At 40.3% G+C, this 23648-nt stretch overlaps 1 protein-coding gene across 2 annotated transcripts in view; it reads left to right on the top strand.

The window, feature by feature from the left end:
- Nucleotides 1–22587, top strand: part of LOC145355823 (RNA-binding protein EWS-like) — a 34444-nt gene extending 11857 nt beyond the window's left edge. The window contains exons 8-17 of one of the 2 annotated variants that reach the window (XM_080208224.1): nucleotides 1993–2173; nucleotides 7123–7157; nucleotides 7708–7743; nucleotides 12362–12534; nucleotides 12621–12750; nucleotides 12827–13018; nucleotides 20037–20151; nucleotides 20246–20340; nucleotides 20644–20863; nucleotides 21062–22587. In XM_080208224.1, the coding sequence (XP_080064350.1) occupies nucleotides 1993–2173; nucleotides 7123–7157; nucleotides 7708–7743; nucleotides 12362–12534; nucleotides 12621–12750; nucleotides 12827–13018; nucleotides 20037–20151; nucleotides 20246–20340; nucleotides 20644–20863; nucleotides 21062–21101 (1217 nt within the window). In that variant the 3' untranslated portion in view covers nucleotides 21102–22587. Of the gene's footprint in view, nucleotides 1–1992; nucleotides 2174–7122; nucleotides 7158–7707; nucleotides 7744–12358; nucleotides 12535–12620; nucleotides 12751–12826; nucleotides 13019–20036; nucleotides 20152–20245; nucleotides 20341–20643; nucleotides 20864–21061 lie in introns of both variants that reach the window. The other variant, XM_080208223.1, reaches the window with a different exon arrangement.
- The last annotated feature ends 1061 nt before the right edge of the window (nucleotides 22588–23648 follow it).

Genomic DNA, 23648 nt, shown 5'->3' with positions numbered 1-23648 from the left:
TACTGTATAAATTTGCTATCCTTTGGATTTGTATTCTTGCAAAGTGTCCTTAGGTCCAAAATGAAAAGCTTTAATAAAAGATGTCCCTTTTCAGAAATACCTCAGTTCTGCTTATTTTCTTGTGGTATTGACTTCATATGATGGGATAGGAATTGAAGAGATGCATTAGTCACTTAGGTGATGGTACAGAAGTTCCTGTGAAAACGACGTAGATGGGGACAAGTATTTAGTCTGGGCAGGACTCGTAGAAACTAGAAGCAGGGGTAGGCCGTTCAGCCTTTTGAGCCTGCTGTGCCGTTAAGGTTGATCGTGGCTGGTTATCAGATTCAATATCCTGATTCCCTCTCTCCTCCTCCTCCTCCTCCTCCTCTCTCTCTCTTTCTCTATCCCCCCCATACCCCTTGATCCCGTTAACCCAAGAGCTATATCTAATTTCTTGAAATCAGACAACACTTTGGCCTCAATTACATTCCAGGATAGTGAATTGCACTCATTTGCCGTTCTCTGGGTGAAGAAATTTCTCCTAACCTCAGTTCTATCCTCAAACTGTGACCCTAGTTCTGGACTTCCCCACCACCATTGGATACATTCTTTTTGAATCTACCCTGTCCAACCCTGTTAGAATTTTTTAAGTTTCTGCGAGATCCCCTCTCACTGTTCTAAACACCAACAAATTTAATCCTAATCAACTTAGTCTCTTCTTGTATGACAGACCTGCTATCCCAGGAATCAACCTGGAAAACCTTCGCTGTACTCGCTGTATAGCAAAGACGTTCTTCCTCAGATAAGGACACCAAAACTGTGCACAATACTCCAGGTGTGGCCGCCCTATAAAATTGCAGCAAAACATCCTTATCCCTATAAGCAAATCTCTTCCTATGGAGGCCGACATACCATTTGCCTTCTGTACTGCCCACTGTACCTGTGCGCTCACTTTCAGTGGTGCACGAGGATCCCAAGTTGTTGAGTATCCACCTCTCATTTATACCTACTCAAGTAATTGTCTTTCTGTTATTGCTACCAGAGTGGATAATGTCACATTTATCCATATTATATTGTATCTGCCATGCAGATGCACACATACCTAGCCTGTTGAAATCATGCTGAAGCACCTCTGCATTCTCTTCACGTTTCACCCTCTCACCCAACTTTGTATCATCTGCAAATTTGGAGATAATACATTAATTTCCCTCTTCCAAATCATTAATATATACTTTTCTGTGGTGCTGTTGGTTAGGTAGTATTGCATGCTGAGACTTTACAGCAAGACAGTATTACTGGTTCCACCAGCTGCAGGTTTGTCACATGACTCCCATCTCTCCATGCCACCTTTAACAAAGGATGTGTATCCCTTGTCTGGGTCCCCCTTGAGGAAAGGACCCTTTGTCCTGGCAGATTAGCAGTTGGTCAGTCTGGATTCTGAAATGCAGGTGGTCTTTATCTTGTTTTCTCTGAAAACCTTGGTGTGTTGTTAGTATCGCTTCAGAAATAACGAGGTGAGCTTCCCTGATACTACCAGATGGCTCTTTCTGTTTCTGGGTCGCAGACAAACAGTTTCAGCCATTTTAGAAGGGCTGTGTCCAGTTCTTAAGATTTTACATATCGCCATGAGAATATTGATATATTTTGTTAATATTTCCAGCAAGAGACATAAGCTCCTCAAAAGACAAAAAGCCAGTTGCTAGTTAATAATTTGGAAGCGGTGACTTTTATTGGACAAATGCAATAACACTATTTTCTAACTCAATTGAAATTTTTCTAGATGTGTTCAAAATGAACAATTGACAAAATGGCTATTTAATTCAAATTCATTTAGATTTAACCACGGTTCTGACACATCCTTTTTTTAAATCATGAATAATAATGCAAAATAAAAGTAAATTCAAAAACAGTATCTTGGAACAGAGAGTAAATTGTACAGAAGGTGACAACTTTTTACGTCTAAATGCATATATTGCTTGTTAAGAAACTAACTACTCAAATGTTACCCAGGTACATACAGGCAGGAGCAGCCATCCACTAATAATATGAGTGGATACGGACAAGACCAGAGTAGCTATGGAGCGCCAACCAGTAGCTCTGACAATCGGAGCAGAAGTCGTGGGAGCTATGATCAAGGAAGCAGAGGAAGTAGTTACAGTAGAGGTGGTCGGAGTGGACGAGGTGGCATGGGGTAAGATGACCTCTTTCTTTTAGAGAAATTAATACCAAAAAAAACCCAAAGTAACAATTAACAGCACTGGGCTGAAAGTATTTAGCCTTTCTGAAGTACCTCGCAGAATGTCCTCCCAGAACTGGCCAGGTTCCAGTTACCTGTTTTGCAGTCATTTGAGAACCAGATGTCCCTATTCTAAAGCTTGTGTCTACCTGTAAAATAAATATATCCATATTTTTACATCTAATTTTTGAAAATCTTTCAGTGGCCTGTTTTAAAATTTTTTTCAAAACTTTTTGAAAATCTTTCAGTGGCCTACTTTAAAATTTCATTTGAAATTTCATTAAGTAAAATGATTGCAATTTTCAGCCCTGGTTCTAATTTTCCAAAGGCAATGTCCAACCTCTGTGGAATAATTTACCCTTACCAATGAGCTTAATCTAATTACCACCTCAAGTAGAAAGTAAATGTTCAGACAGAATTATTTAATTTGTCTTATGGCTCTTTTTAAAATTGTTTTCTAGAATAAGAAAATTCATATGCTAGTGGTTGAAAACTGGTCAACACCTCAGTCAACCATAATCCAAATTACTTTTCCAACATTTTACCTATTAAAATATTAAGATATGGTGTAAAGTGCAGCAATCACTGATCCACATAATTCAGACATTGCCTTTTTGTGGGTGAAACCTTTAATCCTGAAAGAAACACTTGCTTTTAAGTGTTTAATATTGTCTCCCAATTTTTAAAAAACATTATTGCCTTAGGATAGGTGAGAACGCAATGTGCATTTCTTGCAAAGTGTTGAAATTTGGAGTTTCTCTCAAACATAACTACATCAATTTAGTTCCTATTTTGGAAAAAGGAAAAGCTTGGAATCTTCTTCCATCTAGGTATTTTGCTTAATTTCTGAGGAATATAAATTAATAAAACAAAATTGTGGGATACAAGTGTTACATCCATGTTAAATTCATTTAGAGTTTCATTTGGAGCTTGGGTTTCATTTTTAATGTGCATTTGTTTACTGTGTGCCAGCATAGGCTTTGCATTATGCATATGCCACATTTCATCTTAAAATAGATGTAGCAATTTTTGAAAGTTGGACTCCTTGTGGCAAGTTTTTTGTTTTTCTTGCTGACAGCCTCCAAATGCAGAAATAAGCTGGTTGCTGCGCTCCCTTTGTAGGGGAATACGATAAAGGTTTCACTTTTAAATTTGGACGTTAACTTGACTTGAGTTAATAGGGTTTCCATTTGCCAGGAAGTTACTGTAGTTTTTTTTAATGTGTAGTGATGTGCTAAGTAATGTTTACAAACCATTTAGCCCTAAATCCTTTGTGTGCTTTTACCTAAGAATATATAGGCAATGGAAACCCTATAGTCTTTGCATTTTAAAAACTCAGTTGTATTTATATATTAATCAACAAGGGAGCTGAAAGCATTATCGGGATATGCCTTGTAGTAATAGGCAGGGTCAGTGGAAAATATGAGTTTTTTTCCTCAGGTTTTTTCCCTTAAAATTGGACTTGCCAGTAAGAGTATATTAAATTACACTTCAAAAAATCTCCAATTCAAGATCATTTCACTGCACAACTCATCAAATGGGCATTGTCTTTTTCACCTAAGTGCCTAAAATGGTTGTCAACCATTGAATTGCCAATACCAAATTTCTGTTGTTTTGCACAAATATTTACTTTAGGGATGGTGTTTTAATAGTCTAGCATTTACTCCCCTGATGGTTTGAGTGCATACACTGTAACATGTGGTATTGACCTTTACAGCCAATAAGTCTTTAATTTGGTACAAACCAAGGATTAGCCAGATTCAGTTAAACATATTGACTAGCCTTAATTATCAAGGGCTAGAGAGAAGGGGGGGATATTAGGCAGATCTGCTCCTGTTGAATAACTCAGTGACTCATCCTGGAACTGTGGGATGCAAATATCTGAGTAGAATCAGCCCTCAAACATTGCTGTCAAACTCTTGTGTGAAGAGTGGTCATTTGGATGATGCATCAGAAAACTGTTGGCAATCAAACCTTATCCCAGAACATGCTAGTGCTTTCAGAAAGGAAAATAAAGGAAAAATTTGTGCATATTTATCATTGAAAACTGGTAAGTGTTTTTTTCTTGAGCACTTAACTGAGAATTATTCCATATAATGCACAACCATGGGTATGCATACTCTAGTTCCACTGACCCTGGCAACTGGATGTTACTTATTATAACATACTGGTGACCACTAAAAGGTATTCGAGTGACTCTTGGCATCCTCAGTAAATGCAGTTTTGGCACTTGAGTGGATTGGGTAACTATTTCAAATCTGTTACACTCATTCCACCACACACTCGTATCCCATTTATTACTGCTACATTGATAGCAAAATTAGGAGTCCTCAGAGTGGCCAATCCAGGATTCAAATAAATGAAGGTAAGTATCCTCTGTTTTTTCCACGTACAGAGGTACAAAATCAAAGCTGCAGCATTGCCTGTGCCTTAAACTCTGAAATTGCCTGTGATCCCACGATTCTGTGCATTATAATGAAAACACACAAGTGATTGTCTTGGTGGTATCCTTCCCAACGAGGGAAACTTGGTGTAATACATTTTAATAACCACTGGTTCTGTTAAATGCAACAGATTTAAAAAGAAATTGTCCATTGATGGGCACGTGGACAAACTTAATTTCCCATATTGGTGACAATAATTAAATACCCTGCTAGTATCTGAAGCAGACCAATTTGAAATGTTGGTGACTGTATTGATATTCAAATACAAATGTGACTTACTGGGCTATATTTAAAGACCAGTTGTGAGTAAATGTACACAATGTGTGGCCAGGCTGCACATAATTAGATGCTGCCCCAAAGGTCTTATCAATGGTGCTGAATTATCTGATCTCCGAGTAATAGTGGGAGCACTAAAATTAACCTTCATCTCACTGAGCTAGGGAGGAAAAATCAGCTAGTGATTATGCTCCTAAACCTTGTGGGAAAGTATGGATGTCACTTGTGGAGCAGAATGGGCTGTGTTGTCATCCCCGTTATCTGGTTGTGTAGCTTGTAAGCTGTATTGCCCCATCACATAATTGATTACTTCAATGAGGTAACTTGGTTTCCAGCACCTGGGGATTTGTATCCTAACATGAGCCTCTGGCTTTGAAATATATTATTGAACAGAAAGGAAGCAACAATTTCTTTTTGTTCTCAATTCATAAAAATTCAGGCGGTACGTTATTTGAGTTAGAAGGTTTGTTGCTCTAAAAAATGGATATAGCTAGAGTAACATAAGGTACCGCAAATGAGACATTTGCTAAATTTTCATAAAGTTGGTCAGAGCTGTATAAAATCACCATTTTTATGGGTTTCTAATATCTGATCAGGATTTATACATCCTTTGTATCCTTGAATTGTTGAACGCATGTTTAATCAATGTACAATTACCTATTTCTACAAATTTGTTTTAAATAATTTTGAGCCAAGTACAACTTGGTGTGTGTGGTTTCTTTTTCTCTCTGAACCATGCACAATGAGTGGAAGAAAATTACCATCTGGTCACAAGAGTTAGTCTAGCTATTGGAGGTTCACAAGTGTTGTTGACAAAGCATCTACTTGCTCCCTAACTTGCAAGAAAGCTCTCTGCCTTCACTTGGAGCCCCAAAATAAACATCAATTCAGTTTTGGAGGATTGCACCTGCATTCTCCTATGCTGTCATTGTGAACCAAACTTGAAAACTGCTGTGGCAAAATCAGTCAAAGTACATTCATTCTCGGCGATCTTGTTTGTGTATTATGAGTGGATACAACCTCCCTAAGAATGAACCCTAAAGGCATATGAGTATTCTAACTCGTTTAAATTTCTGAATCGATCTTTTGCCTTCCCTCTTCCAAAATGGGATGATTCCACCCTCCCTCTTCTCCATCCTCCCCCACCTTGGGCCTTCAGTGAGGGAGTAGATTTGTGTTTTCAAAGTTATGCTGATTTTTTTTTAATATGGGGAATAGTGTAATAAAATAGTATTTGAGGTGCACTGTTAGCAGGTGAATTTTTTTAAAAACAAGAAATTAGGTTAAAGTGTAATAAATTTGGGGGCAGGGATGGAAGGAAATGCATTTTACCTGGATTGATTATGTATTATCCTGGGTGATTTAAAGGGTGGGTTAGTTGAATGTAATATCTTTTTTCTTAAGGGATGGGTTATAGTGGATGCAGTTAAAACGCCCTATGAGCAGTTTATCATTTGACGTGATACAAGTTTATTCTTCTGTGGAAGAATTTAACTATAATACAGAGCCTAAGCAGTACGATACTGCTTTCACTCCCTTGTCTGCAGGTAAGTATTAGAATGTAGTTTTAATTATGCCAATACAGTATTTATTTTTAAATGCTTGAATATGGAAACTATGTTAACATGCTTTGTCGCATTTATATGCTACAGGTTACAAAGTGAGAGCCTTGTTTACACTTCAATACTTTAAACTATTTTGACTGAGCCGGCAGCATATTGAAAAATGGGACTAGACACGTTTTCTACATATGTATGGACAAAAAAAATATGTATGGTGTATGCAAGTGGAGTAATACATAAAAGCATGGTATTGTACACTTGTAATGTAAACATGGTATTTATTATATACAGTAATATGTAATTTAATTGGAAGTTAAAGAGTAATGTAAAACAGTTTTAATGGTTACTTAACAGTTCTGTTATAAAACTGCATGCACCAACTTTAGTTGTTGAGAACCCTGTTACTGGCAAGTCAAACAGTGAAGGTATAAATGGTTTTGGAGGGTGTACGAAAGTTTTAGGAGAACTACTATGAAGAAAGGCAAACTCGCAGATGAAAACTGGTGAAACTTCAGAGCCTTAGCCAGTGCTTTAAAAGAGGCACGAGTTTCATCATTGAGCCTTAGGCTCAAGAGGTACTGGCTTAAGGGAATACTTCATTTCTTCATATTTGTCCCTGCAGCGGTGTCGACCGGGGTGGCTTCAGTAAGCCTGGTGGTAAGTTTTTAGTATTAAAATGGTTAGTCAAATACATTTGTGTTTGAAGTCTGTGGGGAAAAATGTTTTGCGTAGTAAAATTTTCTTGTATACAAAATTCAACGCATATGTATATATACTGGTGTCACCTGCTGGCATTAAAATGGGTTTGCGTTAAAATGGGTTTCAAATTACCTGATACAGTGGTGAATATGGATGTATAAAGTGAATAATCACTTGAGTGATGGGTTTGCATTAAAATGGGTTTCAAATTACCTGATAGTGGTAATGAATATAGAAAGCCAATTACCACTTAACTGAAGTGGTATAAAATAACAAATGGTTTATTATTTAAAATAATTAAATGGGGGTATTTATTTTTTTAAAGTAAAATTGTTAATTTTAAATTTCACTGAAGATTATTTCACGTGATATGGTCTTGCATTTGCAGTGCATCTTGGTTGAATGAATAACCAAAAAGGTGCTTGGACTTTAGATCTAGATGTATGAAGGTAGTGGGTCACTGGAATGCAAAGTAATGTAGTGCTTGCTTTCTTTCCTTCCCATCCAGTAACAGCTGTAGAAGAAACTCCAGAGCCTGAACCAGGTAACAATTTCAATAGCTTATTAGGATACAGGTGTCTTGATTGCTTATGCTTTGTTCCATATCTTTGTCATATTTGTAATAGTGGAGTAAGTCTGGACGTTGGGGCTTAAACAAGCAGCCTACCAAGTAGCATAAGGTCACTGACAGCAACTTTAAGATTTCCTTTTGGATAATTGAATGTGTGCGGACTCTAAATTGCTGTCAGTTTCAGAAAAATAATGACGGTAAATGTTAGTTTTGCCATTGGGCCAAAACTTGTCAGACATACTGACCATTATGTATAGTGGATAAATCTTGCCCCATTAAGTGGTGAAGATTGTATTTAATTTTAGTTTGTTCACGCTGTTCTTTGGTTCTCGTGCTCTACTTTGTGATCTGGTAAATTCTTTCTTCAAACCTACCTAGCCCGTACCTTTGCTAGCATAGGTATTTACAAAAGGTTCACTTCCTAAATCCCTTTTAAGATTAGATACTAGTCTTGTATCATGAGGTATTCTGTAAGAAAATTTTGCAACCATTGAACTGGATTGCGCCAGTACCTGCCCAGTGTTTAACTAAATGTAGCAAGACGCGTGATCACTTCTGGCTTACTGGAATAAATTATTTTTCCCCATGTGATATCTTTGGTTTCTGTTAAACCCTGGTGAAGTATCAGCAGATCTATTCAACCACAGTAACTTGCACATATAACAACTTTTGTGCATGGGCCATAGGTGCCAGAAGGTATGATGGCCAATGCTGAGGGAATGTTATATGATTGGAGGTAGCGATGAAACCATTTTAAATCAGGATAAGAATTTCAATGCAACAATGATATGGGAACCAGTGAAGACGTAAGTGATGGGTGAACCAGGTGTGATTTATGAAGGATTGAGGGTTAGCCAGAAGAACCTTGTAATAGTCAAGATTGGGTGTGGCTTGAATGGATGAGGGCTCTTAATGGTAGACAGGGTGAAGAGGGATAGAAGCCTCATGGCCTGTTGTCTCTGGTTCTTATTATTATTGCCTCCATGGAATGCCAGCTAAAATGTATGTATATGATGTGTAGTGTATCTAAATATAAAACAAATATAGGCAGATTAAAATATAAGATCCAAATAGCTTTGAAGATATCCCAGACAAAGAAATGTAAACCTCATCAGTCAGCAATTCCCTGGATTCTTGTTGTTTGGCTTCACTCTTGCCTGCAATATCTAAATGCCTCTTGTTTGCAGCAATTGATTTGTGCACACATGATTCTGGCAAGAACTGGTTAAATAACATGCTCTTTTTAACTTCAGTAAGAAATCTCTCAACACCAGGTTAAAGTCCAACAGGTTTGTTTGGTAGCACAAGCCACAAGCTTTCGGAGCACTGCCCTTTCACTGATGAAGGGGTAGTTGCATTGAAATTCTTATCCTGATTTAAAATGGTTTCATCGCTACCTCCAATCATATAACATTCCCTCAGCATTGGCCATCATATCTTCGGGCACCTATGGCCAGTTGAGTCAGTTGCATTTGGCCTATGGTTATAAAGGAGAGAGGATGTTGTAATGATAATGTCATTGGACTTGTAATCCAGAGGCCCAGGTTAATTCTCTGGAGACATGGAGTTCAAATCTCGCTCTTGGAATTTAAATTCACTTAATTCCCTTAGGAACAGCAAAGGGAGGAAGACGCTGGTGGGTGTCGTCTATAGGCCCCCGAATAATGATCTGGAGATGGGGCGGGCTGTTAACGCGCAAATAAGTGCGGCGTGCAAGAATGGGACGGCCGTAGTTATGGGGGATTTCAATCTGCATATTGATTGGTCGACCCATGTTGGACGTGGGGGGCTCGAGGAAGAGTTCTTGGAATGCTGCCGGGATAGTTTCCTCGAACAGTGTGTGTTGGAGCCGACGAGGGAGCGAGCTATCTTGGATCTGGTGCTATGTAATGAGGCGGGTAGAATTAGGGACCTTGTGGTGAAGGATCCTCTTGGGGAGAGTGATCATTGTATGGTGGAGTTTCTGGTGCAGATGGAGGAGGAGAAAGTGGGTTCCCAGACACGCATCCTTTGTTTGAATAGAGGGAAATACGGTAGGATGAGAGAAGAATTGGCGAATGTGGACTGGGAGAGCGCGTTGGAGGGAGGGTCTGTTAAGGAGCAATGGAGGATCTTTAAGGAGATCTTTCTTGGTGCTCAACGGAAATTTATTCCGATGGTCAAAAAGGATAGGAGGAGGAGAGGTAATAAGCCGTGGATAACAAAGGAGGTGAAGGAAAGTGTTAAACTAAAAGCGGAGGAATTTAGAGTAGCTAAGAGTAGTGGGCGAGAAGAGGATTGGGAGAGGTTTAAATGTCAACAAAGATTGACAAAGAAGTTGATAAGGAAGGGTAGGAGAAACTATGAAGCTGGGCTAGCGCTTAATATAAAAAAGGATAGCAAGAGTTTTTATAAATATATAAAAAGGTGAATGTTGGTCCTTTAGAGGATGAGAAAGGGGACCTAGTGGTAGGGGATGGGGATATGGCTAAGGTATTGAATAACTTTTTTGTTTCTGTCTTCACGGAGGAGGACGTGAATAATTTGCCGGGTGTTAGCGATAGAAAGGTGGTAGGACTGGAGGGTCTTAATGACATTACTGTTACTAGAAAGGCGGTGCTCGACAGACTGGAGGGGCTGATTGTGGACAAGTCCCCAGGACCGGATGGAATGCATCCGAGGGTTCTGAAAGAAATGGCGGAGGTGATAGTGGATGCCTTGGTGGTTATTTTCCAAACGTCGCTGGATTCCGGGGAAGTGCCGGATGATTGGAAAACGGCTAATGTTATGCCGTTGTTTAAGAAGGGTGCCAGGCAAAAGGCGGGGAATTATAGGCCGGTTAGTTTAACATCTGTGGTAGGTAAAATGTTAGAATCTGTCATTAAGGAGGAAATTGCGAGGCATCTTGAAGGGAATTGCTTGATAGAGCAGACGCAGCACGGTTTCATTAAAGGGAAGTCGTGTCTGACAAATTTACTGGAGTTCTATGAGGATGTGTCTAGGGCGGTGGATAGAGGAGAGCCGGTGGATGTGGTCTTTCTAGATTTTCAGAAAGCGTTTGACAAAGTGCCTCACAAGAGGTTATTGCAGAAGGTCGAGGGACATGGAGTTGGGGGTAGGGTGTTAGCGTGGATAGAAGATTGGTTGTCAAATAGGAGGCAGAGAGTGGGGGTCAACGGGTGCTATTCGGATTGGCGGATGGTGACTAGTGGAGTGCCCCAGGGGTCGGTGCTGGGGCCTCAGCTTTTTACCATTTATATAGATGATCTGGAGGAGGGAACCGAGTGTAGAGTGTTGAAATTTGCTGATGACACCAAGATTGGTGGAACGGTAAATTGTGCGGAGGGTGTGGAGAGTCTGCAGAAGGATCTAGATAGGCTGGGCGAATGGGCCAGGAAATGGCAAATGGAATTTAATGTTGGCAAGTGTGAGGTGGTCCACTTTGGTAGGAAAAATGGTAGGAAGGACTATTACTTCCGAGGCGAAAAACTACAGCAGGCGACGGTGCAGAGGGACCTCGGGGTCCTTGTGCATGAGTCGCAAAAACCCAGCTTGCAGGTGCAGCAGGTGGTCAGGAAGGCGAATGGGATGCTGGCCTTCATAGCGAAGGGGATTGAATATAAAAGTAGGGAGGTCTTGCTGCAGCTGTATAGGGCATTGGTGAGGCCGCAACTGGAGTACTGTGTGCATTTTTGGGCGCCGCACCTGCGCAAAGATATTTTGGCCTTGGAGGGAGTGCAGAGGAGGTTTACTAGGCTGATACCGGAGTTGAGGGGGTTGAGCTATGAGGAAAGGCTGAATAAACTGGGCTTGTACTCGTTAGAGTTTAGAAGAATGAGAGGAGATCTCATTGAGACGTATAAGATGATGAATGGGATGGATAGGATAGAGGTGGAAAGACTCTTCCCGCTCAAAAAAGACAATAGGACTAGGGGGCACAGCCTCAAGATAAAAGGGGGGCGGTTTAGAACGGAGTTGAGGAGGAACTTCTTCACTCAAAGGGTGGTGAATCTCTGGAATTCTCTGCCTGTTGAAGTGGTGGAGGCTGCCTCGCTAAATATTTTTAAGACGCGGGTTGATGGGTTTTTGATAGGAGAGGGGATTAAAGGTTATGGGGAGAGGGCGGGAAAGTGGAACTGAGCAGCGACAGACCAGCCATGATCTTATTGAATGGCGGGGCAGGCTCGAAGGGCTGGATGGCCTACTCCTGCTCCTATTTCTTATGTTCTTATAACATCTGGAATTTAAAACTAGTCTCAGTAATGAATAAATTGACTATAAATGAGAAGAATTCCCCTTTCTTCTATCCTGCGTATTCCTTTTTTCTTTCAGTGAGGTTCCTCCGATACCCATATTGAAATGGCTGTCATCATTGTTGGGTTTGATTTATTTGCATGCATGTGAAGGCCCTGGTGGCAACTCTGTGGTTTTAAAAGTTTATGGTAATGACCCCTTCCACCTTCTGCATGGTAGCTAGCAACATCACAGAAGTCTATTGAAGGCATTTGTAAAGAAGATGGCTATTCATTCTGCTTTGGAAAATACTGTGCATCTGTCTTCTTTCTCAGGTTATTTTTAAAAATAATTTAATTATATTACTTCTTTGTAGTAGCAGCCGCTGAACCACCACCACCTCCCCCAGCCCCGGCTCCAGCTCCGACTCCAACCCCAGCGGCAACTCCACAGGAAGATGTGGAGAATGATACCATTTATGTGCAAGGTTTGGGTGAAAATATAACTCCAGAAAGGCTTTTGGATTTCTTCAAGCAAACTGGTGCTATAAAGGTTTGTGTTAGTCTGTATTGTCAATTGATACAGCCTGCTTTGTTTTTTCCAAGATTGGCTATTAATTTTGCACCTGTACACTTCAGATTAACAAGCGAACTGGACAGCCTATGATCAACATATACATCGACAAAGAGACTGGAAAACCGAAGGGTGAAGCCACTGTGTCGTATGATGATCCTCCTTCTGCTAAGGCTGCTCTAGAATGGTTTGATGGTAAGTTTGTCATTTTTATACCGAAACGCGAAATTGTGCCTCTTTTTCTGTTTATAATCGTTTCTGTTCCTTTCAGGTAAGGAGTTTGACACAAACCCGATCAAGGTTGCCATGGCCAGAAAGAAACAGCAGCCGCAGCCACAACCACCATTGCAGCAGCCACCACCACCATTGCAATTTAATAACATGCGCAGTGGTGTCCCTCTCCGTGATGGAAGAGGCGGTGGTCTCCCTGGTCGGGGAGGTGAGAATCTACATTACAGACCAGGTAATACGGCTTTCCTTTTTATTCTGAGATTAGTTTTCTACGTGTGAAAAGTTCTGCTTGTAGTGCATGACTCCAATTGGGTGAGGGAAAACAAACTAGAGAACCTTTTGAGTTGGCTAGTTTAGTCTAGTCATCTCTTCACCATTTTTGTCTTCTACAGCTGAGTGTGTACCTTAGCCTGGACTTAATTTCCTATTCTCTGTGCTCACATCAATAAGTGTAAATGATTTTCAACATTAATGTGTTCTAAGTATGTGATTTAGAGAAGTCTTTTGCAGCATTGTAGATTGGAGAGGAGCCACAATTGCATCACACTCTCACATTGTAGTGAAATCCGACTTTAGACTTTCCGTCCCTTTCACTGAGCTCAGCTGGTGTGAACAGGAGTGCAAAATCTCGGTTGTTGATTTTTAGTGTGTGAGCACAGGATATCTGGCTGGAAAGCTTCAACAACTATGGAATTGTTTTTCATACAATCTATATGCCAAATTATAGTAAAGTAAGTTTAGGATCAGCAGGCATCCAGTTTTTTTTTGCAAGTGTAAAAGCATAAATATTTGAGAATTTCTGGCATCTTTAAAGCTTCAAACAATTATCATGCTTCTGTTTACCTCCCTGTCCCCCTGAACCCAAATGCCCCTTAAAGGGATGTTAGTTCAATGTGATCTGGATTAATGTGCCTCCTGCTGGAAACTTGTGTGCAATCTGAGGCTCCAACATGTAACATTTTAAAAGTCTTCAGCAACCTGGTATTTTTCTGTACTTTATCTCAACTAATAGAAGGACCATCATTTGAAAAGTCACGTTTGCTCTGAGTTTCTCATTCAGAATGTCGTCTTTTTCACTTAATCCTCTTGCTGCGTAGTCTAACTCTCACTTCCTGGATTTTGGCAGCTCCCTTGAACTGTACATGCTTGTTTTGTTTGTTCTATTTTGCAGCATTTTAAAGAAGTTCATTCTAATACAGCACCTTTTTCCTTTTGTCTAAATCTGAGTAGGAAATTGGCATAAATTTTGCACTTCATTCATTTGAATCATGGGAGCCTAGTACCACCTTTACCCATTTTTAATCCATGTGGTTAATCCATGTGCTAACTGCCTCCTCTTTACTGAGCATGGAGGCATCTTGCTTGATCAAGGCAGGTGCAAAGTTCCCATTTAGCACAAATGCCAAGCAGCTTGGTATTCTATTTGGTCTGTAATCATCCCATCCCTCCTTTTACTACCTTACTATTTATGTTTCCAAGAAAGACTATTGGTTTCCCGTTCATGTTAACTGTCAGTGTTTTGTACCCTTTTTACTACTCATTTATTTTACATCTCAAATATTCTGTTCATCCTGTTTCTCAGTTTTACAATGTATGTTATGTTGATAGTATACACACTTTCTGCTTCATCTTGCTCTATCTTGTCATCCAGGAAATTCTGAATTTGGTTTCCCCTTTCCCCTTGGAATGTACCTGAATACCACAGTTTTGCTTGCCAATCTTTGAATCCACCATACCTGGGGAAGATTTTTTTTCTCAACCCACTTCTGGCCCTCTTAAGTAATTTTACTCTGAACTGCTCCATGTTCTTTTCCATGGCCAATCTAAACCTTTTGGTGCAATGATGTCCTACTGACCTATTCCACTGACCCACCTTTATTCTCCTGGGCCAGAATTGTAAAATCAAAATTCTCCTGAACAGATGTCAGAAATTCTTCTCCGTTATACTATTCCAACCCAATTTGTATTAGGATCATTATAGCCCACCATTAGTAAAAATTCTATGGTTCTTGCACCTCTAATTTGCCTAAAAATCTAGTTTTTTTTTCTGTACTTTTCATACCTATAGAATTTACCTAATTGGGTATTGCATCTCTATTAACTCTAACCAAATAGATTCTGCTGCTGACTCCAGGGCATCACCTCTCCGGTATTAATATTTTCCTTAATATTACTATCATCCTGACATACCCTCTTTTCCTTCCTCTAGTTCCTGAACACCTTCTATCCAGGAATATCTGGTACCCTCTTTTGAAGCAATTCTCTTATCACTACATGTTCCTATATGACTATTTACACCTGCAGTTCATTAACCTTATTTACCATGCTTCCATGTGTTTATACATGTGCTGCTAACAGTTTCCTCTGATATTTTATGCACCATGTTTATTCTTTTTAATGGTACTCTCTTGCCCCCGTTCCTCTGCCCAAAAAGACTTGCAAGCCACCCCACGAGGACATTAATCTCAACACTTGAGGTGCAGCCAGTTAGGCCTGTATAGTTTCCACCTGCATCAGAACTGATTCCTACATGTATGGAATCTAAGGCCTTCCCTCCTGCATCTTCTCTCTAGCCATTTACCTTTCATTTTCCTATTTCTCCACTTATGCATGGCAATACAAGTAATGCAGCAATTACTACAATTGAGGTTCTGCTTTCATTAATCTCTTTCCTTGCTCCCTAAAATAAGCCTGCAGGACCTCGTCCTACTTCCATTATTGATTCTGATTGAACCATTGTCTAACAGTTGGCCTTTCTCCTTGGAACATTCTGCAGCTGTAGTGACATCTGGACCCTGACATGAGGAAGTCAACAATGTTCCCCTAACTGTTGAATTCCCCCATCACTATTATTTTCTTGAACTTGCTCATGTTTCCCTTATACTGTGAAATTGAGTTGCCTGGTTTTTTTCATAGATACCAGCTGAAGAGAGATTCACTCGGGACGCTTGCGCTACCTGCTTGTTTACTGTGTCGTATTCGCCAAGTTGAGCAATAACTTCTACAGTAGCTAAATGAAGCTCTCTAAGCTTTGTGCTGAATTTTGTCAAGGAGCTGTCATTGATTGGGATAAACTACAGCTGTAGCCTGGATTCCTTGTAAGACTACTTTTGTTGATTTGCTGCACCAGGGCCTTGGTCAGTGTGGAAATGTTTGAGGAGTGCACAGTATCGGTGTGGCAGGTTGAAGCCGGATGGGCAGGTTGTGGGATCTGTCAAGAGGAAATGGTTTTTAATGGTGGCTTGTGGGTTCCATTTCTGATGCCTTGGGGCCTCTGATGTTTGCCCTGTGCGCAATGGTCTTAGCTGATGTGATGTGATGTGATGTGAGGTGCACAGCAGGTGGATTGGTATGGTTCTTGTGTAGCGGCAGGCTTGGGCTGATAACTTTCTCTCTAAGCTTTCTTGTTGCAGTCTCGTTCATTATGTGTGGGGGCGGGCAGAATCTTGCTCAGAACTGATTTTGACAAATCAAGTGCTGCACTGAAATAGAGAAAGACGGCACCTGTTTTGAGGTTCTTTTCAATGAAGGCATTTGGGTCAAAAACCTGGTGGCTTGTGCTTTGCCCTCACCAAAAGCTTGTTCCAGCTTTCAAGATTTTCTCCATTCACTGCAAGATGAGACTCTTGATTAGACCTTGCTGCACACTGGGAGTAAGGATATTGGTTGGTAGTTTGAAAGTAGATTTCCTGGTTTTGGGAAGCTGCTGACTTTGGATGTGCCAGGATTTAGGCATGTCTCCTTCACAGTTCACCCATGTGAGGAATTGAGCCAATCAGCAGCAGTAGCCAAGTGGGCCGAGGTGTTTGAGGAACTCTGGAAGAATTTTGTCATAGCTGGCAGCACATCTTTTTCCAAGAATGCTTTTCCCATGTGGAGGGGATGGGTTGCTACCTTGGCATTTACAGATAGCTTGGTGTTATGGTTGCTGGGCTGTTCCAAGATGGTGTCAGAGCCGCTAGAATTTCTGGCTAGGAAGAGTGACGTTCAGGTTTTTGGGGGTATCTTCCCACCTTGCTCAATAGGCAGAGTCCCAAAGACTCCAAGTAGCTACATTGGGATAACTGGCTTCTTAAGTGTTGAAGGAGAGAAGCACATTTGTCTTTAAAGCACAGGGTATATGTAAACTGGGCAATACCCATGTGGAGTAGATTTGGTGGCTTGCTTTGTAGATGGCTTTTAAGAGCAGCTGTATGCCTGCTTTTTGGGAATGTGGCAGGGTTTTATTGTTACCACACTTTGTTCCAGTGACTGGCAGTGTTTCTTCCAGTTGGCTTTGCATAGGTTCTGCTGCTGCTTTGAGCTAATGATGGTAGGTGAAGGCCAATTTAGATCCGAGTTGGTCTGTGTTGGCTGTTTGGGAAGTTGTGCAAAACTTGGTGTGATATTGGGAATGGGTTGTGAGTGGGTTGCCATGCTTTGAATTGACCCAGTAAAAGTCAGTGAGCACTCACGCCTCCAGCTTGCAGAGTAGATTTTCCTGGCTGTTTCAGGTCATGGATACGATTGAGGTCATTCTGTACAGCTCAGTTTGCATGCTTTCCATCAACCTCAAGTAACCCAAGTCTGAGAGATGACTGAAGTCTTCAATATAGACAGCTGTTTGTAATGGGGCAGGGAGAACATGTCTCCCAGCTAGCACCAGGTGGGGTGTGTATAGACATCTGTTATATTGAAGGCCCCAATATTGATATCAAGAAGTTCAGTGTAAGAGAAGTAAGCTAAGTTGCTGAGCTTGAATTTCCCACCTTTGTCAGATGGGTTGTGATTTGGATGCATCACATTAGTTGTGTTGCTGGGTGAAGTGCTGATTAATTGCATTTTGGCAGCTGTTAGCCCCTCTGAGTTGCAGAACGTAGAGTGCTGAATCAATGTTTAGAGATCTACAGGATTGTACTGCTTCCAGCTTTTAGATATGGTGATACTGGCGTTCTTTTTAAACTTGCCTGAGCTTGCTAAATTTGGTTTGCTTCTAGGATCATTGACTTCCCTGGGTACTGATTGGTGGCACGATGTGAACACTAATCCGTAGCCGCCCTGTCCGGCCTTTATCGATTCACCTTCACCAATTTCCCCCTCCGCCTGAACAGTCCAAAAGTTGCATCATGGTCACCTTGAGGAACTTATCAACTTTCCTCTAGTTCAGCGGTCTCCAAACTCTGATCTGGCTGCAGCCCGCGGGTCGTAGTTTGAAGACCCCTGCTGTGGTTCATGGATGCGCAACAACTCCCCTCTTTTATATAGAGTCATAGAGGTTTACAGCATGGAAACAGGCTCTTCAGCCCAACTTGTCCATGCTGCCCAGTTCTTACTATTAAGCTAGTCCCATTTGGCCCAAAGCCGTCTATACCCATCTTACCTATGTAATTGTTGAAATGTTTTTTTAAAAGCCAAAAATTGTATCCGTCTTTACAGCCTCTGGCAGCTCATTCTGGATGCTCTCCACCCTTAGAGTGAAAAAACTGCCCCTTTGAATCCTTTGGTATCTTCCCCCTCTCACCTTAAACCTATGCCCTCTAGTTTTAGATTCCACTACCTTTGGAAAAAGATGTTGAATATCGACCATATCAATGTGCCTCATTGTTTTATAGACTTCTATAAGATTACCCCTAAGCCTCCTGTTCCAGGGAAAAGGTCCTAGTCTCTCCTTATAACTCAAACCATCAAGTCCCAGTAGCATCCTAGTAAATATTCTGGTTTAGTAATATCCTTTCTATAATGGGGTGACCAGAACTTACACAGTATTCCAAGTGTGACCATACCAATGTCTTGTACAACTTCAACAAGACATCCCAACTCCCGTATTCAGTGTTTTGACCAATGAAACCAAGCATGTCGAATGTCGCCTTCACCATCCTGTCCACTTGTGACTCCACTTTTTCAAGGAGCTATTAACCTGTATCCATAGATTTTTGTTCTATAACTCTCCCCAACACCTTACCATTAATTGAGTAGGTCCTGCCCTGGCTCGATCTACCAAAATGCATTACCTCTCATTTACCTAAAGGTGGCGTGATCAAATTCCATCTGTCATTCATCAGCCCACAGGCCCAATTGATCAAACTCCCATTGCAATCCTAGGTAACCCTCACTGTCCACAATGCCACCAATCTTGGTGTCATCTGCAAACTTACTAACCATGCCTCCTAAATTGTCATCCAAATCATTAATGTAAATAAACAACAGTGGACCCAGCACTGATCCCTGAGCCACACCATTGGTCACAGGTTTCCATGTTGCTTTTTGGGTGTTTTTTAAATCTTGCTTGTGTATCTCTCGAATTAATATAGCTTATTTCTCAATTTTGTTATTTTTAACTGCCTAATTGATCTAATTTGCCATTATGGGTGGATATAATTAAATGTTTACCTGTAAACTTACCCCTGTGTGACTTTAACTCAGAAACCACTGTTCTTCTGCGCTCAGCCTTGCCTTTGAAGTATTTAAATCCATGGCTACAACCACATGAAAGCTTTTGGGACTCTCAGTATTTACATTTTCCAGTACAGCTGCCCCAGTCAGTGTGGTAGTAGCAAGCAGAGGTGCTAAAAGTAAAGTGTTGTGAAACTACATGCCTTTTCCATTCTCTGCCAATCAAAATAGTACTAATTTAACATTGGCCTTTGGGGAGACAAGACTGTAAGAATATAATGGTGTAAAATCCTCACTAACGTGCAAATGTGTTGGGGGTGACTTTCAGCCTGTGTTCGCCATCAATAAGAACAGCAACACTGGCAGAAAACTGGGATACTAAATTCTTGCTGGAGAAATCGTGTTTCTCTCCTTTTCATGCTGTTCACTGGTGACTCCCTCTGGGCTGCCCCAAGATAGGGGTTCCCCTTATTTGTGTTGGGAAGGGCTGGTACCAATAATACCATCCTTGACTCAAATGTAAATTACTTAAATGTGAGCCCCAAGAACTCATTATGTTGAGTAGCAGCAGAAAACTCAGTCTGGTCCTCTGGTATCTAGTATCTGTAAATTAAGTTTAATGTTTTTAATTTGAAATGCCAGTCAATAGTATCATTTGTATGGCTAAGAATAAAAGCTTAAAAACTTTTTTTTTTAATCAACCCTGGCAGCCCAATAAAGTACTTTGGAGCTTTGCATATTTATTGTGACTGTGTAAATTTTTTGTATGGAATGAAATTGTCATAATTTTGGGAGTTGTGAATGCTCATTAAATCAGATATGGAATATTGAATGACAATTTGGTTGTAAATATTGCCTGTTTGTGCCCTTCATTTCAGGACCCATGGGCCGTGGTGGAGGGGGATTTGGCGGTCGAGGTGGTCCACGTGGTCGGGGTGGACCTTCTGGAGGAAATACACAGCAGAGAGCTGGTGACTGGCGATGCCCTAACCCGTAAGTCTGGCTTGCTTGTTTACACGTTTGGGTGATTTGTTTGGAGCTACAGTGTACTGGATGTTATATGTTGATTATTGTTTTCTATTTATAGAACTTGTGGGAATTCTAACTTTGCCTGGCGAACTGAATGTAACCAGTGTAAGGCTCCAAAACCAGATGGTCCTCTTCCACCACCATTCCCTTCTGGTGAGTTAATTTAACCATGGCTGATGTGTATTTTGCATATCTTAGATCTGTTTAAGTGTTAGTTGGTCTGTCAATGGGTGGTTCCCAATATTTACTGCAACAACTGTGTCACTGTTCCTCTTGTATTGCATTTTAATCAGAGCTTTTTCAAAAACCATGAGACTTCAATACTGGCCGTTTCATCCCTTTATGATGATTTTTAATATTTTATGATTTCTCTTCCTCATTTTTCCCACTCGCAGCTAGAGTTGTTGTTTCGTGATCATTTCATATGTGACATTTTGGTCTAATTTGATGTCATAGGTGACCGTGGGAGGGGTGGCCCCATGATGAGAGGTGGCCGTCTCATGGATCGCGGTGGTTTCCGCGGTGGACGTGGTGGTGACAGAGGTGGTTTCCGTGGCGGACGCGGTGGTGACCGAGGTGGCTTTAGAGGTGGAAGAGGCATGCTTGGTGGTCCCCCCATGGGAGAGTTGATGGGCTTCAGAGGTGGCAGAGGTGGACCAGGAAAAATGGATAGGAAGTAAGTTGACCACCTTTATAAATGCTGAAATTTGTGTATCCTTGTAGTGTTCTATTTGAATGCAGTCCATTGAATTAGGGCATTTCCTTTTACTGGGAATGACTTACTTAATCAGCTGTGAAGGACTGCTGTAAATGACAGTAGCTCAATCTTCATGCTGTTTTTGAATGAATTGTTAATGGCCTGTCTTTTTTTTAGGGGTGACCGTCGCCAGGACCGTCGGGAGAGACCATATTGAAGTAGATGACCCATCTGGTTTTCTGTTTACTACAACAAATATTTTTTAAAAATGTTTTAAATTTGTAATTCCGTATTTATAATGTTGTTTGCAACAACATTACGGCAATATTTCGGTATTGTATTAGTTTTTCAGTGGATATAGCCGAGTCAGGAAGTAAATTTCATGTTAGGGTGACTTTTCGCTTAATTTTTACTTTTGTCAAGGTGAATGTAATGATGTGAACGAGATCCTGAAGAGCATGCAAAACAAAAATGTACAGTGCATAGCTTTTGTTCTGTTTATACTATGGTGATACTGCAATAAAAAGCTGAGTCGCTCTGTTTAGTGTGGCTTCCTGAAATTCTGCTCAATGTAACTTGAAATAGCGTTCCACGTTGGTGGAAGTAAGTGCACAAGTTGCAAAAGTTTTGAATAACACTGAACTGAGCTTCTGCGGCTTGATTAAAAAGTTCAACGGCTATTAAAAAAAATCGTTGCACGAGTCTCTTTACAAATTCCATGTGCAGTTATTACTATAGAAAATCCAAAAGTACACTGGATAATTCTTGATACCCCGACCCCCTTTAAAATGAGCAACTTTGTATATTTGAGAGAACTTTGCCGGCTAAGTGAAATGCTTACAGTTGATATAATGCATGATGTGAAAGCATTTACTATTTGAGTTGTGGAGTACCTAGATCTATAGGTCACTAAAGCGTATTTAATCACTAGTTTTCAGTGATTAACACAACATTGTAGCCATGTAAATTCTTCATACAATGCTGCTTTTCAGTGGTCAGTCTTGCTGACCCAGGTATTCTGTACATTTGACCTGTGAAAACTAGTAATGGTGTTGAGCATTTAGGTTTACTTTGACTCGAGTATTGATGTGGGCATATTCTGACACTTGACAAATTGTGCTCTATCTTTTAAACCTAATACCAATTTTTAGTTTCTTTATCTGAAATATTAACGTGTCAGTAGTGAGATATGGACTGGTAACCTGTCATTTCAATGAATATTTGACATTCCAGTGCTTGATAACTGTTGCAAAAATAACTATGGATTCACTCGTCAGAAATGGTGCACATCAGCCATTGGTTATAAGTCACTATTTGAAACTCTGCTTGCCGTAACGGATACTCTGTTTAAAATAACATCTGAAAAAAATAATTTGTTATGGTAAACAGCCTATTGGAACATTGATTTTTAAGATTGAACTTCATAGGTGTACTGTTTAAATTCTCCTTTCACAACAATTTGTTGAATATTGCTTAAAAGCCTATGAAGTTTACAGTTACATTTGCAGAATGTTGTATAATAAAGGTGATGTGCATTATGGTTGTGAATAATGCTTGCCACGCGTAGTCTAGGCACACAGTATATAAAGTTGACTGTCTGGATCCATTTCCAAACTCCCTATACACACTCACCATTAGAGTTCTGTATTGCTGTTATTTTTCTAAGTGATTAAACTTGATTAATAAAGTTTTTCTTTATTGGCTGAGGTGTGATTAGTTCAGTAATGTGTACTGTTGTTTCTGGATTCGACCTTGGCCTGTATTGTTTTGGCTACTTTACGGAAGTAATAAAAGAGGTTCAACTCCAATTCCTCAGAGTTGAGCCTACAGCATTGCTGCACAATTAGTCTGTGTGTAATTTTAAGGAATGTGCATTACACAATAGTCCTTTTTTATTTTTAGTAGTATGTTCTTGATAGCATTTGGTTCACAAATTGAAGCACTGACTTTTACTTTTTATTCAGTCCGAGTTTCTTCTCTTTCTTTCTCTCTTCCCCCTCCCAAAGTACTGATGTGTGCCTAAAACTATCAGTTCCTTTTTTTTTGCTTTGAAGTTCGCTCATTTGGGGTCCCAGATGAGGAGGGTTTAGGAGTTCATTGCTCACTGCCACCATCTTCTCAGCCAATAAGTGCTTTATTTTTCATACTTTTTATTATTGGAGTACTTTATGCAAGTTAATTTCTTTCAGTTAACTGTTTGATCAATGCAATCCTTTTAAAGGTTGCATACTTTTCTAATAGCATCAGTTTTTTCAGATTATAAATTCTGCTTGAAACTTCCCATTAAGTATTTTCCTCCTGTCAATGGTTTTTAAGCTTAACACACTTGCAGGGGCAGGGAGGAAAAAGTCAGACTGGCAGCAGAGGAGCTCCTTTCCAGGCTCAACAATTAAATAGTGAATTACCCAATGGACCCTGTAGTGCTATTTTCAGAGACTGCTTATCAAGAAATGTCAATGCTACCTTCAGTCTGTGCAACATTTTTGTGGGGATCTTATTCTAAACTGTGTGCAGCTTGATTTCTATAAGCCAGAAATGGAAGCAAACATACAGTGGTTAATGTTGTAACTTGCAGATGGAATGTAGGTTACATTTAGGAAGTAGGATTGTAATGCTATTATCAATCCCATGCAGCAGTTTATTTGGAATCCTTTTGTACTCGACTGATGCTGCTCTTGAAATATAAATTAATTAGCAATATTAATGGTATAGTCCTAAATTTAAGTTGCATATGCATCTTGTCTACAGCCCATCTTATCCTAGT

Source organism: Carcharhinus amblyrhynchos, chromosome 20, assembly GCF_965287045.1.
Source record: "Carcharhinus amblyrhynchos chromosome 20, sCarAmb.v2.hapA, whole genome shotgun sequence".
NCBI classification, from domain to species: Eukaryota; Metazoa; Chordata; class Chondrichthyes; order Carcharhiniformes; family Carcharhinidae; genus Carcharhinus; species Carcharhinus amblyrhynchos.
The sequence above is the reverse complement of the archived record's forward strand: the minus strand, read 5'-3'. Positions and strand labels throughout refer to the sequence as shown.